Below are 24,635 nucleotides of genomic sequence, written 5' to 3' on the forward strand. Positions count from 1 at the left end.
TGCTGTTTTATTGTTCATTTACACCATGGCTTATATTTAATAAATGTTTGTAAACATATACATTACAATTTATTTGTTAAACCCTTTTTACTTATACTCAAATAAACAATATGTTTTAAAAAGGTATTTAATTTTTTTAATTACATATTTAAGAAAACGGTTTTGGATTGGATCAATGTAATATATATAAAGCCAAATTACACTAGTTAAATGTAATTGTGATAATAGTAAAAATAGCTTAGCTGCATTCAACAAACATGATTAGATACAACTATACAATCTTACATAGAAATTTGTCACATAATTGAAAAAAAAATCAACTTATGAGGCATTTAATGCATTTTGGGACCATTGTACAATTAACTACAATAAATGACTTACACACATATCAAAGGTAGTGAACAGAATACGAGCATGGAAATACAATGACCTTTATGCTTAAGAAACCTTTAAAAAACGAGTGCCTTCTTGATCAGGTCTTAGCACAGGATGCATGTTTATTTAGACACAATTGCGTAAACACTAAACGTCAGTCTCGCCCATCTAAAAAGTTGACATCTTTCAGGAAGTTGTGCTCAAATGAGCTCTATTGCTGGTGAGAGCAGCTCTTCAGAACTGCATGGGTTTCTCTGGAGTGCACGTCCCTTCTCGCATCAACCCTTCTTATCTCCATCATGATAAACACCTTTCACACAAGCTACAATCCTCCGCCGGTGCCTCCACGGGCAGGATACAGCAGACCTCCACTGCCAAGCAACACACCTTTAGTCAAGTTTTTATCTGTGATGCTACTACTTCTCATGATGCTGACCTTCGGAGGTTTTCTTTACCTCTTCCAAAAACTCAATGTGGTAAGAAATCTTCTTTTCTTGGTGGATCTTAACTTTAATATTTATTTACTCCAACTTGTATATAGAAGACCTGAAAAAAATTATGTGTACATTTAAAAAAAAAATTTACATTGTAATTGTATCATTATTTTTAACTATTAAGTATACTTTATGGCATATTAAAAACTAAATAATAATTGATGTATATGTAAATTATGTCAGGTGTCGCTTTAGTTTAACGATTTTTAAGTTTTTAAATTTTCTATCTCATGTTAAACTCATGTTTCGTACAGATGTGCAGTGTCTTTAAAACATACATACCTTGTAAAAAATACAGCATGAAGTTTTACAAGTCAATTCAACCTTAAGTTTTGACTTGCCATACATGTTTACATAAATTATAAAAACAAGTTGAAATTGTTTAACTTAATTTGTTAAGTTAAAGTAACATAAAAGAATTTTTAAATGACATAATTTTTACTGTATACTATATATAATTAGGAAATGTAGGTCATATAGACAAATACAAATAACAATAACAGCAAAAAAGCTTAAAATTTTTTACATTTGTAGTTTCTCAAAAGAACAGCACTTATACTTAAAGGCCTATGAAGGCCTGTTCTCAGTTTCCTGGGTGGTTAGATGCACAATGCACCACGTTGAGCATCAAAGAAACAAAAGTATCGAAAACCAACATTATTGCACAAGAGGAAGTTAAAACCAAATTACTCTACAAATTCTGCAGTCTCATGGGACAAAAGATGCTACTGGTTTTTACCACCACATATGATAATAATTAATAATAACACAAAAATATTCAAGAAAATATTTACAAATTCTGAATAGAATAGAATAGAATAGAATAAAATAGACATACAAATAAAGAATAAAATAGAAAAAAATGTAAAGGCTCAAGCAAAAATCAACTCATGTTCATACATTTTAAAATCAAACCACTGAGCCACATCTAGCCATCTCTCAACCCATACATTTGTTTCAGTATTGGTTCAGTATTTTATAGAATCAACCAGATTGATTTCATATTAGTTAGAGACAATGTATAACTGTGGATTAGTTATGTCCTAGTAGTATTCAAAACTTACATCTGAATCATAAAATGTGAAAATTACCCACCAGGATGTAAAGTGAATTATTATTAATGTGCTTGTTTTTTATTCCACAGGCTACATCAACAAGTCCACAACAAGGTTTGTATTTTGATGGTCCCTCTCTATACAGTAGCCTTACTTTATACTATTTTGCATATTGTACAATTTAATGTCGTTGTGTTGCTTTCCAGCAGCAGCTATGATAGCTGAAGCATCACATTACAAAAGGCCAGCAGCACACATGTATCGTCTGAAAGAACGACTACCTAAAGGTAAGACAAAACACTTCAGATGAAGAAAAATGACAACTATTTTTATAATGTGAAGTAAAATGAGGTAAAAATACAAAACATACATTTTCTATTTCTTTGATCATCCTTCTAGATGGCAGATTTCCAAACCAACAACTTGTTTGGGATGAAGAACATTCACTGCTGAATGCTGTTCGCAGTACAGGGGACACATTGATTATTCAACATCCTGGACTCTACTTTATCTATTCCCACATCACGTTCTCCAGAAAATCTATCAGTTCATCGAAGCAGGGTATATGGAAGAAAAAACCCACGGAAAAAGACGAGGAGATACTTAAATCTTATTGCAGCTTGAATCCAAGCAATGAAGATTTATGTACTGCCTCTCTGTCAGGAGTGTTTCGTCTTGAGGAAGGACAACAGCTCTATGTTAAAGTAACAAACACATCTCTGCTGAACAAGAGCTCATGCAGTTTTGGATTATTTAAAATACAGGAATGAACTTTTTTGAATGACTGAACGGTCAAAGGGAGAACTGACAAAATGAGATCATCAGGTGACTGACTGGATCACAGAGACACTATCATGGCGGATATTGAACATGACATGAAAAAGACATTAAACTGAAGACATTGCATGCATCACTCTCTTATTATTTATATGTCATCATCACAATCTAGGCGAGGAATTCTCTATGGAAATGGAAATATTTTAGGAATTATCCAGAATTTCATGGCTCAATTATATCATTAGTTTTAAAATACAACCTGATAAGAATACTATGAATGTCTTCATCCTATAAATGCTAGTGTTTGTACTAAATTATTTATTGCTTTTATAAGATTCCTTTTTTACTGTTTGCTATTTTTTGAAATAATAATAAAGTATTATCCATATTTATTCAGCGATACTGACAAAATTATACTTGATTTTTTTTAAGTTGATACATAGTGCAACTAATTGAACTAAACTGAACGCCTGATCCAACAAAGCAAAAACTATATACATTGTACTTAAATTGATAGTGATAACACATATACTTAAGTCCTGCTATATAAACTATACTTGTCAAAATAGGACCAATATGTACACTGTAAAAAATACTTTGCTGCCTTAAATTTTTTTTGTTAAATCAACTCAAATGTATAAGTCATATCAACAGAGATGAGTTGTCACAACTTATAAAATATAGTTGAGAAAAGTCAACTTAATTTTATAAATTATATCAACTCACCTGTATTTATAACAACTTATCTCTAGTCAAGATAAATAATAGTAAGTTGAAATGACTTGTAAATCTGAGTTGATTCAACAAAACAATTTTAAGGCAGCAAAGTATTTTTACAGTATACCTCTGAGGTTGCTTTAGGTGCAAAGCTATACTTTTTTTAAAGTGACAGCTGGGATACATATTTTGGCCACTTTTTCTGACAGTGTACACTCTTAGAAAGGATGTGTTAATTTTTTGTGTTATGCTATTTCACACATTATGTCTTATTTTAACACATTATGTGTTGATTTTGTGTTCAAATAAATAAACAACAAAAAATGTGTTAAAACAACACAAAATGTGTTGTTCCCATAGATAACACAGAGATGTGTCTAGTTGAAGAAAACACATGTTGTCTTTAATTAGACACAAAATGTGTTGTTTTAACACAACTGTGTTTAAGGCCATTTAAGAGATGAAAATGTGAAAAATCTCATTAATTTTTTTTTTATAAAACAGGTGCAGATTTAATTATAATACATGTTAATTATAAACATATTATTTAATTGAATTGAAATAAATTCTAATAGTGTCACCAAAAAATAAAATCCCTATTTAAACGTGTTTTTAAATCTTACTACCACACAATTCCCACAATCTCCTGTTAGGCTTTCTGATACCTTTACCCCCACTGTCTCCACCGGTCCAGTTACGCCTAATACATAACATTGCTACGTATGTGTAAAGGTTTAAAAAAGTCCTAACCACACGGTTTAGAAAAAAACGTGAATGCATGTGGAATGAGTGTGTAGGACGGGCTTAAAGAGAAAGTAGTCCAAGCCTACAAGTTCTGTTTTTACCTTACGTTTAATACCGTACGTTATCATGAACCAACTTCTGCAGTGCCTCGATCCTCCTCCATGGAAACACTGAGTTTGAAGTGACAAATTCGTGTTCATTTCAGAGCCCCGCTAGTGCCTCTGCTTACAGGAAGTTTACAGCTTGCTACGCTCACTCCACACCTGCCATCCGTTTGTCTGTCCTTCCTCGACTACCACAAAGTTGATGTCATTAACACATTGCGACCTCCAAGTTTCATGGAATTTCCTTATTTTAACTCCGATCCAGGATGAGTAACACAAACTGTATTGGAAATGATCTTCTTCACGCTCCAAAAAAAAAGCGTTGGGTCAAGAAGGGACAAATACAGCTGCAGGGTTAAATTATCCTTAAAAATGTTTATATTTGACCCAACAATGGAACACAGAAACACGTTGGGTTGCATATTTTAAAAGTATTTTGGCACAAATACAAGTAAGCAAACAGTATCTTATCATGTTATTTTATTATTATAACAATTCCTTATTGAAATGAGGGCAAAATAAAAACACAAGCATTAGAAAAACAAATGATATATAAGCATTCATATTGCATAGATCAGCTCTGCTTGCCGACACTTTAAAAGAGCAACCAGACATGAATGTTCTTGACCCATCGTTTTTGATCTCCTGAAAGTGCTACAGATATCAGGTATTCAGTTCTTTTCCTGACACATTCATGACATTTGAACACAGTGGATTTTGTTGAGATCAGCAGTCACGTCGAGCGAACTGCACGTTTCCATGTGGCACTAGCATTGTGCATATTCATCACACAAGCCACTGATCATTTCAACCATCGCATCCCACATAACACACGCAAATACACAGACCATCAGGAAGAACACATGGTTATATTCACACTATAAGGCAGATTTTAAAACGCAGGAGTTTCCAAAATAACAATAACAATACAATCTATTGGAGTTAACACTTTGAAACAATATTTAAGGCTAATACATGGCATGCAAGGTTAATTGTTGTAAAACAATTCGAAAAACCAATAGACACACACACATACACAAACAGATTTAAACACAGTAACAGCATTATATCGTGCACTTTAGCGCACACCTTATTGCCTAATTCGATTATACAGTATAACCAACTCCTTCCAAGAGAGGAACCGGCTATGAACACACAGTAAGTATAACAACAGTCATCTATTGCATCGAATCGCTGCTTTTTCACCAGCAATGCTCCAAAATTAAGCACTGGTGGTGGGTTTGAAAAGGAAATAATCCCCACCAAACTCTTCTCATATGGCTCTTTAAATGCACTGCTTATGTTCCTCCAATTCACAGCGATAAAACGCATTAGTCACATACATGTTACACTGCAGTGTACAAAATATCTGTAGAAATTACAGTATTACTGGAAGCTGTTTGACAGTAACTTACTGTAGATTTAAATTTATTTTATTTATGTTTGTTCAAAGTTAAATGAACATTAAACTCATGCAAAGTAGAGCCCGACCGATATATCGGCCGATATTAGGCATTTTCCAAACTATCGGTATCGGCATTCATAATGGCCGATAAATAAATATAAAAAAAAAAACTGACGAAACAGCCTTCATTAGATTTCCTCATTGTTGGTGTTTTTGACAGAGCGCTCTGAACCAGTAGCTGCTGGTGGGGTCCAGATTTAGGTGTCTAGCAGCTGCCTGAGTCAAGTGATCAGCAATTTATATTTTGCTGTTGTTATTTATTAGAACTTAACAGAATTTGTCTCCAGTCCTTTTCAAAGTTATATATAAGTATATATATAAGTCTTTTAAAACTGGTAACTTTGATTTGGTTGTTGTCGTTTTTGTGTTTTTGTTCAAAGGCCTTAACGTTTCATATCTTAAGTTTGTATTTTTATACATTTTATTTATCAGAACTTTAATATATTTTGATGTTCCTCTGATCTGTTGTGACAATAAAAGAAACAAGTTTCTTTTTGAAATGCATTATCATATTATTTTAGTTAAAATTCATAAATAACTAATGGTAGGGAAATCTGTTAATGTTTTATTGCGCGTTTCTGAAAAAAACCCCGGCCGATATATCGGAATATCGTATTTTAAAACAAACAAACATTTGTATCAGTATCGTCCTTCAAAATCCTTTATCGGTCGGGCTCTAATGCAAAGCCTTCATACTTTGCACGAGGGTGTTTTTATTCTGTAAAGACAAAGACTTGTTAATGTTTAATGTTCATTTAACTTTGAACAAATTGTTGCCTGGAAATAACATACATTTAAATCTACAGTAAGTTACTGGGAAACAGCTGCATGACTACAGCATATGTATTACAGTGTCGTAATGAATAGATGAAGGGGTTCAGCACCTACTAACATGATGTTATTTGTGTAATCACCCTTGTAATTACTCATTTACTGAACATGACTGTTATGAATTGTGGCAAGAATTCAAGAACAAAGCAAGACATGCCACACATGACTGTGCCACAGTGAAAATGAGTACATACTTAGATCACACTACACCTCCGGTGGCTACTGTTTGCTTATAAAATCTAAAAATGGGATTTGACTGCATTTATATTTACTATGAGCCTATTATGTATAGGGAGGAATAAATATCAGTGCCTATAGTTGTGTTTTCAACAGAGATGTCCTTTAAGAACCAAATCTGCAATAAATTTCTTTTTTTGGTTCAAGATACGTATGAAATACCTCGGTAAAAAGAGGCTGACATTTCTTAAACTCTCAGAAAAAAGGTACAAAAGTTGTCACTGGGTCCGAATATGTACCATTTTTGAACAGATATGTACCTTTGAGGTACCAGCATGCACCTCTAAGGTACTGATGTGTAACTTTGAGAAACCAATATGCACCTTTTAGGCACAAAAAACAACTTTTGTACCTTCTTGTACCTTTTTCTGAGTGTAGTTTTTTTACTTAAAAATGTTCTATGGTTGTCATAGTATCTATGATATATACATATTTATACTGTATGCAAGTATATATGATATACAGACATTATATGATGTATCGTATTAGTATAGTATTATAAACTTGACAACTATATCCCTGATAGCTTTAGACTAGTATGAGAATGATTATCAAAGCACGATTATGTAATATAATGGCTGTTTTAGAAATACTGTACAAGCAATGCTGATGCGAGGGATCGTTTGCGTAGCACACTTTTTAAAAACATTCAATCTAAACCTACAGTCCAATGGTGGATTACAAGCATGTAGATGAAAAAAACTGTAAAATTTAAACTAGGCCATCTTTATATCTCAAAATGTAAAAGATCCTCGAGAATCAGAACGATTTCACATTATAAAAGCAGAAATGGGAAAGATGTATTTGTGTAATACTTGTCATCACTGGAGCTTTGCAGTGCACCTAGACCCACAAACATTTGCAATGACCATGAAGTCCAACACCTCCATCACTTCTATGTGATCCACAGAATAATCTCATTTGTACAATAGCGGCATGAGTTGATATGCTGTTTATGAGCAAAACATCACTGACTTTTCCGATTTAGTAGATGACATAGATTAAATCCATGACTGAAATCAGTAACAGTCATAAAATGAGGCAGATATTTGTTCATTTGCTCCACGATGACCTATTTTCTTTTGTGCAGACGGTGCATGAGTTGAATGACGGCCGGTTAACCGGAAGAGAAATAAAAAAAAGAGCAGTTTAGGAGAGAAATCCATCAGTTTCCTGAGGTGTTCCAAGCTTTTTTCCGGAATGCTGCATCTTCTCTTGTACCGAGCACATCACAGGAGCGTAAGGAAACAGCACAGTGATAATTTTCCGCAGAGGGGAAAAATGAAATTCTGCGGCACAAATAAGGGTTCACAGGGTTGCAATTCGCATCTCTGTCCTAAAAATTTTTGCGCAATTGCAGAAAATCCCAGATTTGGTGATTTTCCAAAAATGACGTTCAGTGTAGACCGCTTTGAAAAACACGATACAGGACACACAGACAGACACAAAAAACACATAAATGGCAAAAACCACCGAATGTCCACAGTGTTTTTAGTGGGCTGCTGCTTCTTCCCAGGAAGAGTCATTCTTCAGCTTAAGCAACTTCCTGACCACCCGTTCCAACTCTTTACGGGACTTCTGTTCTTCTTCCAGACTTTGCTTTATCCATTTACTCTCCTAAATTTACAAGCGCACACCATCAGAAGAGTACCTTACCATAATGCCTATTATAGTCCAGGTAATCATAAAGATATAAATATCCAACTGTACCTTTTTTAATTCATGGACTTCATCTTTTAGAGCATAAACTGCATCAACAAGACTTCTGCAAAAACAAAAACATAAAAAAAAGGCTTTTTGGCTGTATTCAAAATAATATCTTTGCACAAATGCTACTCATACATTGAAAACTAAATAGATGCTAGATCTTCTGAAGTTGATATTACATCTTTATCCTCCTAATGCTGCGTTTACACCAGCCGCGGTAGAGGCGGCTATTCGCGCGTGGGTGATTCTCACGAAACCATTGAAACACCACGGCACTAATGATTTTAGCTTTAAAATGTGTAATATAGTAACATTAAAAAGCATCAGAATTAACACAATACTGTGTTCTACCTTGCACAATGTGTGATTTCAACATAAGAATTTATAATTGTAAATTTTATCTCATTTTCTGCTGAAATTCTCATTACCGCAATGTGTCCGGCTGTGTTTGAACATGCGTTATGTTGTAATTTAATCAAATGAACACAAAAATATTAAGAAAAAAAATAAATGGATGTTTTGCTAGACTACTTTAGATGACAGAAAAAATATTTACTGAATATTCATGTATAATAATAATGAAGAAAAATTAGGAAAATTATGCGTCCATGCCTGATGTTCTCATCCTCCGCAACACATTTTGAGAACAGTTTAAGCACACATACAGAATTTTAATAAAGTTTGATTTTGAGTGACCAAGCACATGGACCAGTTACTTCAAGATGGCTACCAGGTAAGATCATTTTTTTACAGTTAATTTGAAATATTGTCTTGTCAGAATGCTTACACGACATTTTGATGATCATTACCGCAACAGATGCTTATTAAATGTTAATTTAATTAATAGAAGCATAATACTTTGATTTTAAATGCATCTGCAGAATCTCCAAATTATGTTCTTTCAGGTTTGTCATGTCATTTTGAAAATATGTCAGTGTTGATGTTTTCTGACTGTTGCGGTAATGAGATTTTTTAGGACTAATTTTTTTAATTATGTTACAAAAAGTGTTAAATGATAAGTAAAAGTTTTTAAATGAATGTTCCCATTTACTCCAGACTTTGTTTTTCAATGTCTGGTCGAAAAAAAAGTAAATTTAAGCAATTTTTACATTTTCATGCTTGACATTTTTAAAACCAAGTTTTCGTGAGAATCACCCACGTAGTTGGACGCTTGAACATTTGAGTTTACTAGCTTCATTCGTGCGTGAAATTCTTGTCATTCGAGACATTTACGCGGAAATTCGGGTCATGGGAGAGACTTCTACGACTCTGCTGAGAATCCACTCGCTTCCTTTAATCACATCACTACTACAGCAAGGTTCTGATTGGTTAACGCAGCGCGGAAATGCGCCGAAGTTCAGATTTTTCAACTCGCGCGTTTCCCGCGGCAATGCTCAATTCGCGCGCTACGTGCCGTGCCTACCACCTTGCAGGATGCCTAATCGCATCTTTGCATTGACTTAACATGTAAATCACCTGTGTTTGCCGCCTCTACCGCGGCTGGTGTAAACGCAGCATTAGACCTGGATGTCCACATATGTGGACATCCAATTTTGTTGTTGTTTGAACCACAATACTTAATTCTGTGTAACTGGAACTTGTTGTACACAAACATGGACAAATACACTACTTCATGTTCTTAGAAAAAATGTGGTTATTATATTTATTGTTTCTTCCTAACGCCAAAATAGCTGGTAGAAATCTGAAAAAAAGACAAACCAAAGCTCGGGTCTTAAGAGGTTAGGAGTTGTTTCATGAAAACATACTTCTCTTCAATCACCGTCTGGCCATTGCTCTTCATCTCCTCAACAATAATCTTCTCTTCTTCTGGTAGCAAGACTTGGGGGACACTTTCTTTACGAACAGCTAAGAGCATAAATATAATAATTAGATTGTAGCTCTTCGTCCACCGTCTTGGATTCATATTGCTGGTTGCAGTGCATTCAAAGACTGCCAAGCTACCAATACATGCTTAAAATTTGTCAATCTGCACATGGTAACATTTCTATTAGGCTTACCGTATTTTCCGGAGTATACGTCAAAATTAATTCATATGAACCAATAGAAACCATTATCGTCTACAGCTGCGAGAGTCCGCTCTATGCTGCTCCTGTATTTATGTAATTCAATGGATTCAGTGATGCGGAATGACTTCGAGACCTTTTTGAACTTAATTTGGCTTGTCGTGTTAAAAATAACTGTGTAAATAACTGTTTATGTTACTTTAACATGCATGGACACCTATTCAGCCTGCTGTTCTGTGCTATTGTTTAGTTGAATAACTTGCCTTTCCAGATTAAATGTTTGTTTTTTGGCTTGGATTTGTGAAATCATTTTCTAAATAAACGCGACTTATAGTCCAGTGATGCAACTTATACTCTGGAGAGACTTATAGTCTGGAAAATAAGGTATATACCCAACAAAGGTTTTCCAGAAACCAGCAATGCATACTGAAGATGCTCTAATAATGTAGTACAGACGCTTGGTAGCTCTTACCTGTGGTGGACTGGTGAAGACCTGGTGAGGCTCCAGTACAGTAAGCCTCAATCACTTTTAGTATCTGGGCATCTTCCTCCAGAGCAGCCGTGCCTGTCCATCATACAAACAAGGAATTTAGAGACATGCATATATTATGACATTTCTTCACGCTAATGTCTTAAACCCAGCAATCCTACTACAGTTATAGGCTCATACCATATAAGGAGTTATTTTATTTTAATTCAAACACTTTTACCAAAAGCTAGCCTACGTATAATAATTATTATGTAATATATAAGTAATAAACACCTAACAAAATAGGTATAGACTTTTTGGGTTTTCCTTGATATCGAACCCATGACCTTGCATTCACGGTGCGTATACAGGTGTGCTGCAGGAACACCTCAAGTTCAAGAGATCTTATTTTTGAGAAAAACCTTACATTAATTATGTTACTATACTTACTTTTTCTAAGCAGGAACTCATCATCTGACGGTTTTCTCTCCGTTTTTCTCTTGGGAAGAAACTTTTTGATGGGTCTGGGGCTTTTGCTTGTGTCCTGAGGAGACAGTCTTAATGAAGCAAGTGCATGCTGAGCTCAAAATAAAACCACTAACCTGCAAACTTTTATTTGTGTCTGAGGATGCCAAGTAATGAGAGCAATAAGTGGTACCTAACATAAGTTATGACGCCAATGTAAATGTTAAGTAAGGGATTTGTAAATCAAATCAATTTGCAGTTAAGTGATGGTTTTGTTTGTGAACTAATTATTTCAGTGTGAGTCATTTGGTGACTTTGTTACAGTAGCTTCAAAGCTTCACCTCCTTTATGATTTAATTTATGCAAACAATAGAGTGAGTCATGTATATGAAACCGCCTGTTTGAAAGCTTAATAAAAAGTTTTTTAATTAATTTCCTGAACCTCATTGTTTAATGGTCAGTTTTCCTGAAAGCTATTCTTGTTCATCACTGCAATACAAAAAAAAAAAACACAGCTGTAAATGAAAGTGTTATAATTTAACAAAAAAACAAACGGTTGCAGCTGATTCAAATAATTCTTTCAAAATTTTAAATGTATTTTTTCTGGTAAATTTTGTCCTTAGTCATTTCTGTTTTACGATTTACTCTCTAAAGATAGAGAAAATGGAAAGCACACCGAAAATGACTAAGGTGATATTACACTTAGATCATGGTAAAGTAAAGTGAAAACAATCAACCAGACCTTTTGTATTTGCAGCCCCCACTTAAGCCGCATACTGTATTAGTTGAATGACTAAACAATGCATGTCATCACCCTTAAAAATCAACTAGTGAAATCCATGAACTTTTGAGTCAGCTAATTTCTAGTATTAAGAAACAAGGTATTGAAATTACTATCAGTAACAAAGATTAATAAATGCTGGAAAACTAGATTGCTACATGTTAGGTTATGTTAGCTAATTCATTTACTAATGTTTGCAAATACAATGTTGTTGTAAAGTGTTCATTTTAACAAGTTTAACTAGTCACAAGTTTATCATGATCACGGTTTCTTTGTGTAGTAATGGAATCACAACAACGTTTCCTAATGTACTGAAATGTAAATTTTTCACGTACAGACGACAATGTTTTCAAAATGGAAAACAATTAAAAACGCTGCATTACGCATGCTGTATCATCGTGATTTTACATGATGTCTGAACAAGTACTGTAATACACCTGCGCATGATGTCACCATTTATACAAATTCTTGTTTCTGTTATTTAGACCGAGCCGACAACAGTGTAGTTTTCCACAACTTGCACTGTGAAATCCATTATTAAAATGTTGCGCTTTCAGGCCTAAAAAAATGCCATTGCTGTGTATATGAAGGGCCATAACAAATTAATAGTTTTCTGTTTGTAGTTGGGCGACAAATGAACATCGGTAACTTTACTGCTTTACCACGAGATGAAAACAGCTGCAGGACGCAAAGGGTCTGAAAGAGTCGTTGCACAGTTTATTTTGGTAAGGTAGGTACGCGATATGTTTGTATTGAGATGGATTCAGATATTCTACTTTGATGAAACATTGTGTTGCTTATGAAATTTGTGTTCGTTTACGGATTAGCGTAACGATATAGTTACTACGTCTACACAACCGAACGTGTGCTTAAACTAATTCTGATGTAAACCAGTTGTTTGGTTATTTTGGCAGTGTTATTCGACTTTGTACTGCAAAGTTTTCTCACTGCTGAATGAGACATGAGATGTGATCGTCTGATCTGTGCGTGTTCATGTGTTTTGGAAGAGGCGTGACTTTGGATGGCGGTTTGACTTGAGGGTGGGATCGGGATTTCATTGCTAGGCGGCTACCGTTAGCATTTTTCAAAATGTGTTACCCTACCTTTAAGTATCCTAGTATTCTTTAAATTTTATACCACATCAGATTTAGTTACAAATCTTTTTTTATAAAAATAGATTTAAACCTTTAAGGAAAACACCACAGTTTTTCAATATTTTACTATGTTCTTACCTCAACAAATTAATACATACCTGTCATTTTCATTGCATGCCCTTAATCTTTGTACAGCGTGTCGCGAATGTGTTAGCATTTAGCCTAGCCCCATTAATTCCTTAGGATCCAAACAGGGATAAATTTAGAAGAGACCAAACACTTCCATGTTGTCCCTATTTAAAGACTTTTACACAAGTAGTTACACAAGTAAGTATGGTGGCACAAAAAAAAATAACGTGGCGATTTTTTAAGCGGACAAAAAAAGAGAACTACATTGTATGGCGGAAGAGCACCCAGCTTGCAGCACTTCGACCTTGGCGCAGTAATATTGAAGGAAGATTGAACAAGAGGGGGAGTAGTAAGGAGTGATGATGTTACTCCACGCCAAGGTCGAAGTGCTACAAACCAAGCGCTCCTCCGCCATACAATATAGTTCTCTTTTTTAATCCGCTTAAAAAAATCGCTACTTTTTATCCTGTGCCACCATACTTACTCGTGCAACCACTCATGTAACAGTCTTTAAACAGGGAAAACATGGAAGTGTATGGGGCTAGGCTAAATGCTAACACATTCACAATGCACAGTACAAAGACTTGTGTAGGCTACACATTGAAAAAAGGTTTTAATTCATCTAAGCCAGTGCTTCTCAAATAGTGGGGCGGGACCCCCAGGGGGGGCTCGAAGCGACACCAGGGGGGCGCACGAAACCCCGGGGAAAATACTTTTTCAGGAAGTGATTTTTTTTGCACCGTCACTTAAAGACATTACACCCCAATCACGCTGATAAGCCGCATGAGTTTTTTATTATTATTTATTGATTATATTTAATAAAATTTTTCAGTATCAAATGGTCAAAAAATATTATACTTTAAATAAGGATTGATTTTTTTATTTCAGGCAAATTGATGCATTTTAAGTCTTTTCTGTTACAGACTAAAAAACAATGTTAATAAAGTTATTTTTTGTTGTAAGTTGATCGATATTTCTTTTTTTGTGTTTTCTTTAATGTTAATAAGGATACAATGTTTTGCAGATGTGTAATTTTATAGACAAAATTTACTATTTACAGTCGCGGCGGAGAGTTGGGGGGCGTGAAATGTTTACTTCTTCCTAGGGGGGGGCGTGACAGAAAATAATTGAGAAGCACTGATCTAAGCAAAGTTAAGAACATAGTAAAATATTGAAAAACGGTGGTGTTTTCCTTTAAAAAGTTTTTTCTCATGATATAATTCATTTTTTACATCCTCAGTCAAACACTTTATAAATGCATAAATTAATCAACTCTTATTTTGAAAGAGAACTGAAAACACCGGAACAAGTAAAATAAATTAGTTTTTATTTATTGTTGCAAAGTTGGCAAAAACTATTTGACTACTATACATTTTCTTTTGCCATGTATTGTTAAGTATTGTAACTTGTTCCGCTGCAAGTTTTTCATGCATGAAAGCGGTTGATCGGGTTTGTGGGTATCTTAACTTTCGAAGATAGGTTTTGAATGTTGACAAGCAGGAAATCACTACCTCGCAAATATGGTGTTTAGATGCATTTTCCCCCAAATGAATAATTAAAACCGTCTGCTGTTTGACATTGTGCATGTATCTCAGCGGTTCTATAGTCACATAGACGATGACTAAATCATAACTAAACATAATTATTACATATACAGCATATCGTCCAGCCCTTTTGTATTAGAACCCCATCCATCCCAACAATAAATAACTTTAAATTAAAATCTCAAAGCCACGATCACAGCAGAAGGAGGGGTGGACAAAAACAAGAGTGCCACAGAACAGAGAAAAACAAGAGAGTGTGTTACAGCAAAGACAGGCATGGATACAGCGAGCAACACCAATGCTAGCCAAGCACACAGACACTGTCACGCACGCGCACACAAAAACACTGACTCACAACTCTTCTTACCTTCAGGATATAAGACATCCTCTAAAGAAGCAGAAAATGGAGAGAGAATGAAGATGTGTGTGAGAATATAGGAACAGAAATATGATAGAGAAACATCAGTGATGGAAACAGAAGTGTATATACATGCATTTCACGAGAGCGCATATAGCTCAAACATCTTATTCAGATGCAATGCACGTGTAGAAAGATATATTAAAGTGTGCTTTGGGTAGTTTTGGCAGCTCAAAAATCATTCCTTTTAATCCAGAGATAACATCTCAACGTTGGTACCATAACTTTGAGGATGAAGGAAACTACCTACTGAAAGGCGCACCTCTTATTACAACATCTTACAGTCAAAGCACAATTTGTGTGTGCACAGGTTTCCTGTTAGGACCACCAGGCGTACACAGTGGTGAATTACGCTCCCACTCTTATGACTGTTTTCTGTACTGGGTGAGGTGGCAGTTACCTCTTTATAACCCAGAGCAGCGGAAGGTTTGAGGGGGGGCGCCGGCCTCAGGCAGCTTAAGGACCATGGCTTGGTGATCTTGGGGGGTTCGAGCGGGCCTCGGTTAGCCACAGGAGCACCGAAACCGTGCAAGTGGTGGGATGCTGTACCAGACGTGGTTGTAGACTTACCCTCAACGTTCTGTCAAAAACAAAACACATTTTGAAAATGACAAGTTTCCCAAGCATGTGTGCACCACACAAGTGCACCACATTAATGACATCAAATACTGGGGTGAGCTGTGTTTGTAGGTCACATTTTAAGGAATCACATTCATGTTTTACCGATGCAGCCAGTAACAAAAACTTGAATTATTCTGTGTCCTAAGACAATGGTTCTCAAACTGGGGGGCGCGAGATGGTGCCGGGGGGCCTAGTTTTATAAAAATACATTAATTTATCATGAATTATGTGTAATTAGACATCAGAAAAATAAGGCTACTAACCAGTAGCACTACATTGTATAATTAAATATTTTTATTCAATTGAATTTTTATTTCATTTAATTTTCTTGGGGAGGCAATGAAGGGATGCACCGTACACACTGTGCATTCACAATGCCGCCAAAGTGGCCGGAAGTCATTTATTTTCAGTGAGAGCCGGCTGGTGGCTCCGACGCCGGGTCTTGGACGGTATGATCGTCGAGGAGGGTTGAAATCATCTCAACTTTATGGTAATGAGCTATGACCCGGTTTGTTTGGCGGCAACCAATAAAAGTCCTCCGCGGCTTGCCATATGAGAGTATTGCAGAGATTGCATTTAATCGTCAGAGCGTCCACTAATATTTTTCTATAGTGTTATTTAGAGCACGACCGATAAAGGATTTTGAACGCCGATACATATACAAATGTTTATTGGTTTAAAAATCCGATATTCCGATATATCGGACGATTTTTTTTATTTCAGAAACACGCAACAAAACATTAACAGATTTCCCTAACATTAGTTATTTGTAGTTATTTATGAGTTTTAATTATAATAATATGATAATGCATTTTAAAAAGAACTTGTTTCTTTTATTATCTCGTGACCAACTCACCATGAACTCACTTAACTGTTGTTCTCTCTGCCCGGCTGGATCAGCAGGTTGCAGGATGTGTGACGCGTTATACACGAGTGTTACCAACAGGGAGGTTGTAGAGTGCCCTCTTGTGGACAAACTATACAAGGGCAACACTCATGACATGGTTGAAGGCTGTTTCGTCCGTTTTTAAACAAAATATTCATTTATCGGCCATTATGAATGCCGATACCGATAGTTTGGAAAATGCCTAATATCGGCCTGCCGATATATCGATCGGGCTCTAGTGTTATTGGCAGGGCAGTTTGCTGGTGACGTTGTGAACGTATACGGGCCCCTGCCGAAAATGTTTGAGAACCACTGTCCTAATGTTGCGTTCAGACCAGCCACAGCAGAGGGTCAAGCACGAGTGATTTCAATGTTAAGTCAATGTAAAGATGCGTTGATGCGTGTCTGGAGGTCTTGCGGCGCAAATGATGCCCCATTCAGACAGCCAGCGACTAACGGTAGCAGACCGATGCAACCTCATTCATTTCAATGGAACCTGGTGACTTTGGCGGCACGAGCGAAAGTGACCGTTGACGACTGTATGGGGGTGTCCTGCGATGCAAGAAAGTTAAGATAGTTTAACTTGCAAATGTTGAGCGAATTTCAGGAGCGACTACCAATGAGAATGAAGCAGTGGAGTTTATGTCATCCTTCTCTTGTCAGTTACTGGAGTGGACGGTACTCATTTGTTTATGACAAGCAGATTTAAAAATGCCTCAATGAAAAAGACGGGCCACACACAGCGATAACATCGCTGGCTGTCTGAATAGGACTTGAGGCGTTTAGCGTGGAGCGGTAGACGCAATTCCGCCTCATTCTCGGGTCTAGTTTGCGCGAATGGCGCATATTGAGCTTTGCCGAACTTTGGGGGGAAAACACTACGCGTTAACCAATCAGGAGCTTGCTCTAGTAGTGACGTGATGACAGAAAGCGAGCTGAGTCGCAGAAGCCACTCGCATGACGCGAATATCTGCGTGAATGTCTCGATAACTAGAATTTCATGCGTGAATGAAGCGAGTAAACTCAAACTGTTTAAGCGGCAAACTAGACACGGTAGACGTGAATTTGACGCCTCCAAACGCGGCTGGTGTGAACCCACTGTAAGATACCCAACTTTAGTCAAATTCTAAGGTAATTTTGATACAGCACAAAAAAATAATCAACACCTGTGGAACATTTCTCAACCAATCTGAATAAAGCATTCAACAGCTCCATTCAACAACAAAACTATAATATAGTGCTAACATTTGACAGACTTTTACATTTTTTTATTATTTTAATTTAAAGTTTCCATTAAGCTTCCTTAATAGTACATTATAAAACCAATTTCTTGATCCCTTCTCTTATGACTCACACATCCCATAATGCATTACAATAATCTCTTATGCAAATAGATCTGATTAAAACATATCATGGTCTATTACCTTCAGTGTTGTACCAACTGGGCTTCCCTCCTTGGAGTAAGCATGAAGATGTTCTAACCACTCCTGCAGCTCCTGTGAACTGCTGCAAAACACTATAACACGATCTAACGTTCCTCCTGAAAACACAACCAAAACACCATCATCCACAACTGTTTAAGTGCGAGAACGGGACTGTTTATATGGACTGACACAAACCTGTTATCTCAAAGGCATAATAGCTTGTTTCGGCATCTTCGGGCTGTTTGGTTACAGTGGTTCCTGTCAAAGGTAACCGTCCCTATGAAACCGAATAGAGTAAGGTTAGGTTACACATGGAGGCTCCTGTCCCATGCTTTATAAATTAATATGCTGATCGTCATGAAATTGGATCATTAATACTGCACGTCTTTATTAAATGCAAAAGTGAGTCACCTGGTAGATAAAACCACTCATTCTTGGGCTGGCAGATAACATCACTACCACATTTGGAAACAACATCAGGTACTTCTCTTCTTTATCCTAAACAAATGCACATTACATACACAATCACATACACAATACACGTTTAAATTTTAATACATGTAAACAATCACATCTGTTATGATGTTCATGGCAGGTGCATGAGTGATTATACTGCAGGTACATTCGGTGTCTAAAGTCAATTTTTTTTCAACTTGTGGTGAGTAAGGATAATGTATAAACAGCCAGTTGTTATCACAGAAATAAGGTTAGAAACATTATATTGCTTTGAAATATTTTATTTGCTAATTTTTAACAAATGCAAACCATCCATGGGGAAAACCTGTTTACTTTTGGTTTTAAGAGAGGACAAGACATTCAAATGTCACAAACACGCTATTTGTTTTAATTTTTGCAAATATAATATCACATATGTTATTAAGAGACACATTTATATGTATTTTTTGGGTAATATTCAACGTTATCTGTCAAAATGATTTGCAGCATCCGTGTTACCGTGTATTATTTTAAAATGGTTATTATCTGGGAATAACAAACCTGCAAATGTCGCGACTGGCCAATCAGAATCAAGCATTCCAACGAGCCATGTAATAAATGGATATACCATTTTGTTATGACCTGTAACATCTTGTAAACCATGACAATGAGTACCAAATTATTAAAATAATAAAACATAAATGCAGAAGAAAATAATGAATTTTGACACCAAATGTACCTGCAATTATAATAAGCTGTATGTCATTACTGGGCACTTACATCAAACACACACACCATATGTATCTATGTCACACAAGGTTTTGGGTTTGTGTACTGCTTTATTTGCTATACCGGTTGCCTGTGATCAACACACATCATACCTCGTCTTTAGCAAACCAAGATAAATATCAGCAAAGCAAAGGAGAGAAAGAAAAAGGGAACATATTCAGCAGGAATGGAAAAAAAACTCTAGACTTTAGGACAGTCAATATAATGCTATTCTATACAACCTATAAGTTTTGCTTCAAGAAACCCCTTCAAGATGTTATCAGCAATCACATTGCACTTTGGATTTTCCATTAACTAGATTTAACTAGATAGTTAGATCTGGAGGGGGTTTTGTTATAAGCTGATAACGCATTCATTGACCACAGATGCACAACTTTGCATGGGCTTTGAGCTATTTACACTTCATCATTTTCCATCCGTGGGCTAAGACTAACTGAATAAAGAGACTAACTAACTAAAGGTGCAACTAAATCCAAGAAGGGAATTTGTGTATTTGGCCGTTACTTTTAATAAAACTTTACCATGAAAAACCTTGTTCTGTGCAATACAATCCCTGTCATACAACTTTGATTTCATACAGTCTGTTGTAATTTTGTGCCAGCATGGCTGAAACACTTATGTTGTGTAAACAAGAAGCGTTGTAACCACACATATGTGAAAGTAAGATGAGTTCAGCTTCGATTGCTGCAGTGTTAACTCTAGGTTCGCACCCTCGTCCTCACCTCGCTAGAGCTGCTTTGCATGTGAACCTGTGACATGTAGACCACCTGACCCAGAGACTTTATGCTCTCGCCCTCCCAGCCCCGCACTGGCTCCGACAAGATCTGCAACTCCAGGTTCTTTCTTTTTCGCAGATCTTGGCACTGAGTCTGGAAAAAAACAAGAATGAGTAACATTATATGCGGTGACATGCAGGTCATAATATGAGTCAAAAGTTAAACACCTAAGGGTGTTCCAGACAGGGCTTATCCTAGTCCCAGACTAAAATGCATATTTGAGCTGCCTTATGTCAGTACAATGGGTTTTTAAAATATCTTAACATGCTTCAGTGCCATTGTTTTGTCTTAAGGTGCACATCAGTATTGCTTTTTGGAAAAACATCTTAAAGGGACAATCCACTTTTTTTAAATTATACCCATTTTTCAGCTCCCCTAGAGTTAAACATTTGATTTTTATCGTTTTGGAATCCATTAAGCTGATCTCCCGGTCTGGCACTACCACTTTTAGCATAGCTTAGCATAATCCATTGAATCTGATTAGACCATTAGCATCGTGCTCAAAAACACTTCGGTAGTTACATCGTATGCTAAGACCGACAGAAAATTAAAAGTTGTGATTTTCTAGGCCGATATGGCTAGAAACTATACTCTCATTCTGGTGTAATAATCAAAGACTTTGCTGCTGTAAAATGGCTGCAGGAGGTGCAATATTATTACGCAGCAGCAGCCGAAAATAGTCCCCTTAGTAACTTTCAATGGCAGGGGAATATTTTCAGGCAGTGCAATGTTACAGCAGCAAAGTCCTTGTTTATTAAGCCAGAATGAAAGTATAGTTGATAGCCATATCTGCCTAGAAAATCACAACTTAAAATTTTTGGTTGGTCTTAGTACACAATGTAACTATAGAAGAGTCTTAAATAGGAAAAATACCCCAACTCTTATTTTTTAGCATGATGCTAATGGTCTAATCAGATTCAATGGATTATGCTAAGCTACGCTAAAAGTGCTAGCGTCAGACCCGGGAGATCAACTGAATGGATTCCAAAAAGGTAAAAATCTAAATGTTTAACTCTAGGGGAGCTGGAAAATTAGCATGTTTTTTAAAAAGTGGAGTGTCCCTTTAAATGGCCTAAAATAACAAAGGCCTAGTCCTGGATTAATCTTAACCCTGTCCAGGAAATCTTCACACAGGTGTAAATTGAACCGATTCCTAATATTTGGCAACAATAGCTTTGAAACAGTATAAAGTGCTGCAGGGATTATGCCTTCCTTCGCTAAAAAGACCATTAATTTCTTCCATGGACTTTTGACGCTTACATATTTTGTCCAACAAGACTTTACAGAGAAACACGACTTTTAAGAATTTCTAGAAAAAAATTTGACTTTAAAATTTTGTGTTCATCTGTGAAGATGATCTTGTTGAACAAAACGTGTCATAAACTTTTTGTTAAACACCCACAGAGCTTAATGTTTGCAATAGTCCAAAAGTCTATTGGAAAAATGAATGGGCATTTTAGCGGGAGAACCTGTGTCCGACTAACTTCCGAGGTTGGCCTACAAAAATATGTCATGCCTGTGGCACTCCATTGAAGCAGATATGCAACACCGGATAACAACAATTAAATAAAATATGCATATTATGTTACAATGTTGCACTCGGTGTGGTGTTCAATTTTAAAATCTTTGTATGGGATTTGATGGCTAAAATCTTTGTTAACCATTTGTTTCGGTTAAACATTTGTTTACTGCATATATTAAAATAATTGTTGGCACCGAGTTGTAAAGTAAACATATCCAAAACACAATAATCCTGGAAAATGAAGAGGTTGTCATACCACTTCTACACATTGCGATTTTCGCAACACGCTACACATTTATGTTCCAAGCTGACAGTTTCCTACCAGAGCACCTTAAAATAACATGCAAATCATATTATGGGCAACTACCAAATGTAACTGAAAATACATAGGCACGGGGGAAGACCAAACCTACAAGGTGCCTGCACTAGCATGATCTAAACCATGACAATGGGACTCTCCCTTACCTGACAGAAAAAAGCACATCAAACCGTTCCACCAAACACTAGTAAAGACATAACCCTGTACTATAATTGACTGTGCTGAAACCTTTGACCTCAGAGGCTTCTGTCTGCAAAATGACTCATCTATTCCTTGTCTATTTTAGACCGCAACTTATAGAAACACGCTTAAACCTTAACCTTTACATTTCATGTAACACATAGATCTCCTCCAAATTGTAAAGTGCAGTGAACCTGCTGTGTGGTTTAGTCATGAGAGTAAAAGGTATTTCGAGAGAAAAGATTCAAAAGCACCCTGGCAGGAAACTTTTTCATTTTGGTCAAAACTAAGAAATGAAATGACAAATGTTTCTTTAGGTATGGAGAGTTTAAAATGTCAGGGAGGCACATTTAAGTAATAGAGAACTGTAACATACCACAAGATTTTTAAAAACGCTGGTTGCTTTCAGAATGTCGCTGTAGTCCGGATGGGCTTCCTAAAGGATAAAAGAGGTCGTTTTTAAACAAGTCATTAAAACATTATGTAAGTCACTGTAAAACTCGAGATTGGCCACTTGCTGTTACCTCCACGTGTCTCTCAAGCTCCTGCAGAAGGGTGGGGTATTTGTCCAACCTCATGAAGGGCTTGCTAAGGCTGGTGGTCAGTGTCAAGATACCAGGAGCAGTAGCACCCTGACTTTCCATGAACTTGTCCAGATCCTCACTGTGTATGACAAACACTTTATTTAATGGGTCATTCTACAGAAATGTCAATTTTTCTGTCCCTAGCCTTTACAGAAATATTACACTTGAAAAACACTTTAGCGTTACAATTTTTTATTTTATTTTAAAATGAAACAATATGTTATTTGAACAATTACACCTTCTTGAGCCATCAATGTAGCAATATTTGATTTTTATTAATTAATTAGACTTCTAAGCACCATAGAAGTGCTCGTCCCCACAGTCATGTAAAGAGGGAAAAAGCTTTATTTTGAGATCAAAAACAGTGTTTTTTTTTCCATTTAAAATACAATAACGTGTCCATAACTATCAAATATATGACGTAAATTACATTAAAAATCAAAATGCTAAATAAATATTATAAAATATACAATGAAAGTAGTGGTCCCTGGAGTTGTGTCACTGGTGTTACAGTTTAACAAAAAGCTCTTATTTATAAATCAAAATCACACTGATGACATCACTTGACTTCCTTCTTTCACTTTCCTGAAGATCTATGAAGAGAAGCCCATGATAAGTCCACTGTCTCTTTTCAGTTATCAGAAATCTTTTCATTTATGTCATGATTTCATATGAAGCTTTTAGTTTAAGTCACTGGTATGACCTCCTTTATTATTTGGGAATTGCAAAAAACTAGAATACAAATGAATTAAACTACTTAATTTTGTGAGTATACAATGATTGACAACATGTGGTTTGATACTTTGCAGCAGCAATTGTGTAAAATGCAGTTTTCATGAACATTGTCACTGGTGTTACTGTCACTGGTGTTACCTTCCTTATGGGTAGCACCAGTGAAGATCAGTAACACCAGTGACTGGTGATTCGTTGTTGATACTGGTGATATTGATGATACATTTAAATGCATTGAATTCTGCTACACTTAAGAGTTAAGCTTTAAAGCTGAAAAAAATTAAATAATATTTCATAAACACCTTTAATATTGCTAAAGAAGTAAGGTAACACCAGTGACAAAAAATGGTGTATGCAGTCTTTAAGTACATGCACACAAAACATAAAAAAATCACTAAGCTGTCATTTATGTGTACTCTAATAATGTGTTCTAAGTTTAAATGTTAGAAAAATAAATAAATTTTAAGACATCTTGACATACCAAAAGTGGACGTTTCTGTAGAATGACCCTAATATGAGACTGTAAGCTGTGTTAGTGTAAAAGTTTGGTAACAATGGTCTTTATTTTGCTATTTATCAACCTCTTTAGGTATAGTTATGATATGAATGAGTAAACTAAATTGCTGTGCACATTACTAAAAATGCAGTGTAATAAATGAGGATCTTAGATGCAAAAGCCGCTAAATGCCACCTCTGTAAAAAAATGAAACAATGATGTTAACTGAATGCTATTGGCACTTATTATATGTTCATTAAATACCTTCATATCAAATTTGCTTAATAGCAGTTTCAGGCCTTTCAGAAATACAAATCTGTTGGCAAAATCCGCTAAACCGCAAATTGATTTTTCAGCAAAGCCCTCTAAGGGCACGGAAGATAAAACTGGATGAATGATTGCATGCGAAACGATCGTTGTTTCAATTTTAAATTCCAACGA

At 35.9% G+C, this 24,635-nt stretch overlaps 2 protein-coding genes across 4 annotated transcripts in view; one reads left to right on the forward strand and one right to left on the reverse strand.

Annotated features, from left to right (window-relative positions):
* Nucleotides 1-566: 566 nt before the first annotated feature.
* On the forward strand, nucleotides 567-3,112 carry cd40lg (CD40 ligand). Of its 2 annotated transcripts, none has more exons than XM_055178746.2 (4): nucleotides 567-851; nucleotides 2,014-2,038; nucleotides 2,134-2,211; nucleotides 2,324-3,112. In XM_055178746.2, the coding sequence occupies exons 1-4, from the start codon at nucleotides 675-677 to the stop codon at nucleotides 2,692-2,694; spliced, it is 651 nt and encodes a 216-aa protein (XP_055034721.2). In that variant the 5' UTR covers nucleotides 567-674; the 3' UTR covers nucleotides 2,695-3,112. The 2 variants fall into 2 exon arrangements, with proteins under 2 accessions (XP_055034721.2, XP_055034720.2); XM_055178745.2 differs by having other exon boundaries at nucleotides 568-851; nucleotides 2,131-2,211.
* Nucleotides 3,113-6,513: 3,401 nt separating this feature from the next.
* Nucleotides 6,514-24,635, reverse strand: part of arhgef6 (Rac/Cdc42 guanine nucleotide exchange factor (GEF) 6) — a 38,196-nt gene continuing 20,074 nt past the window's right edge. Inside the window, exons 10-22 of one of the 2 annotated variants that reach the window (XM_055178737.2) lie at nucleotides 22,907-23,045; nucleotides 22,759-22,818; nucleotides 20,308-20,454; nucleotides 18,773-18,859; nucleotides 18,557-18,638; nucleotides 18,362-18,477; nucleotides 15,831-16,010; nucleotides 15,380-15,400; nucleotides 11,450-11,543; nucleotides 11,003-11,095; nucleotides 10,273-10,372; nucleotides 8,510-8,564; nucleotides 6,514-8,416 (exon numbers count right to left, since the gene is read on the reverse strand). In XM_055178737.2, the coding sequence (XP_055034712.2) occupies nucleotides 8,291-8,416; nucleotides 8,510-8,564; nucleotides 10,273-10,372; nucleotides 11,003-11,095; nucleotides 11,450-11,543; nucleotides 15,380-15,400; nucleotides 15,831-16,010; nucleotides 18,362-18,477; nucleotides 18,557-18,638; nucleotides 18,773-18,859; nucleotides 20,308-20,454; nucleotides 22,759-22,818; nucleotides 22,907-23,045 (1,300 nt within the window). In that variant the 3' untranslated portion in view covers nucleotides 6,514-8,290. The remainder of the gene's footprint in view (nucleotides 8,417-8,509; nucleotides 8,565-10,272; nucleotides 10,373-11,002; nucleotides 11,096-11,449; nucleotides 11,544-15,379; nucleotides 15,401-15,830; nucleotides 16,011-18,361; nucleotides 18,478-18,556; nucleotides 18,639-18,772; nucleotides 18,860-20,307; nucleotides 20,455-22,758; nucleotides 22,819-22,906; nucleotides 23,046-24,635) is intronic. The other variant, XM_055178738.2, reaches the window with a different exon arrangement.

This window comes from Misgurnus anguillicaudatus, chromosome 16 (genome assembly GCF_027580225.2).
Source record: "Misgurnus anguillicaudatus chromosome 16, ASM2758022v2, whole genome shotgun sequence".
NCBI classification, from domain to species: domain Eukaryota; kingdom Metazoa; phylum Chordata; class Actinopteri; order Cypriniformes; family Cobitidae; genus Misgurnus; species Misgurnus anguillicaudatus.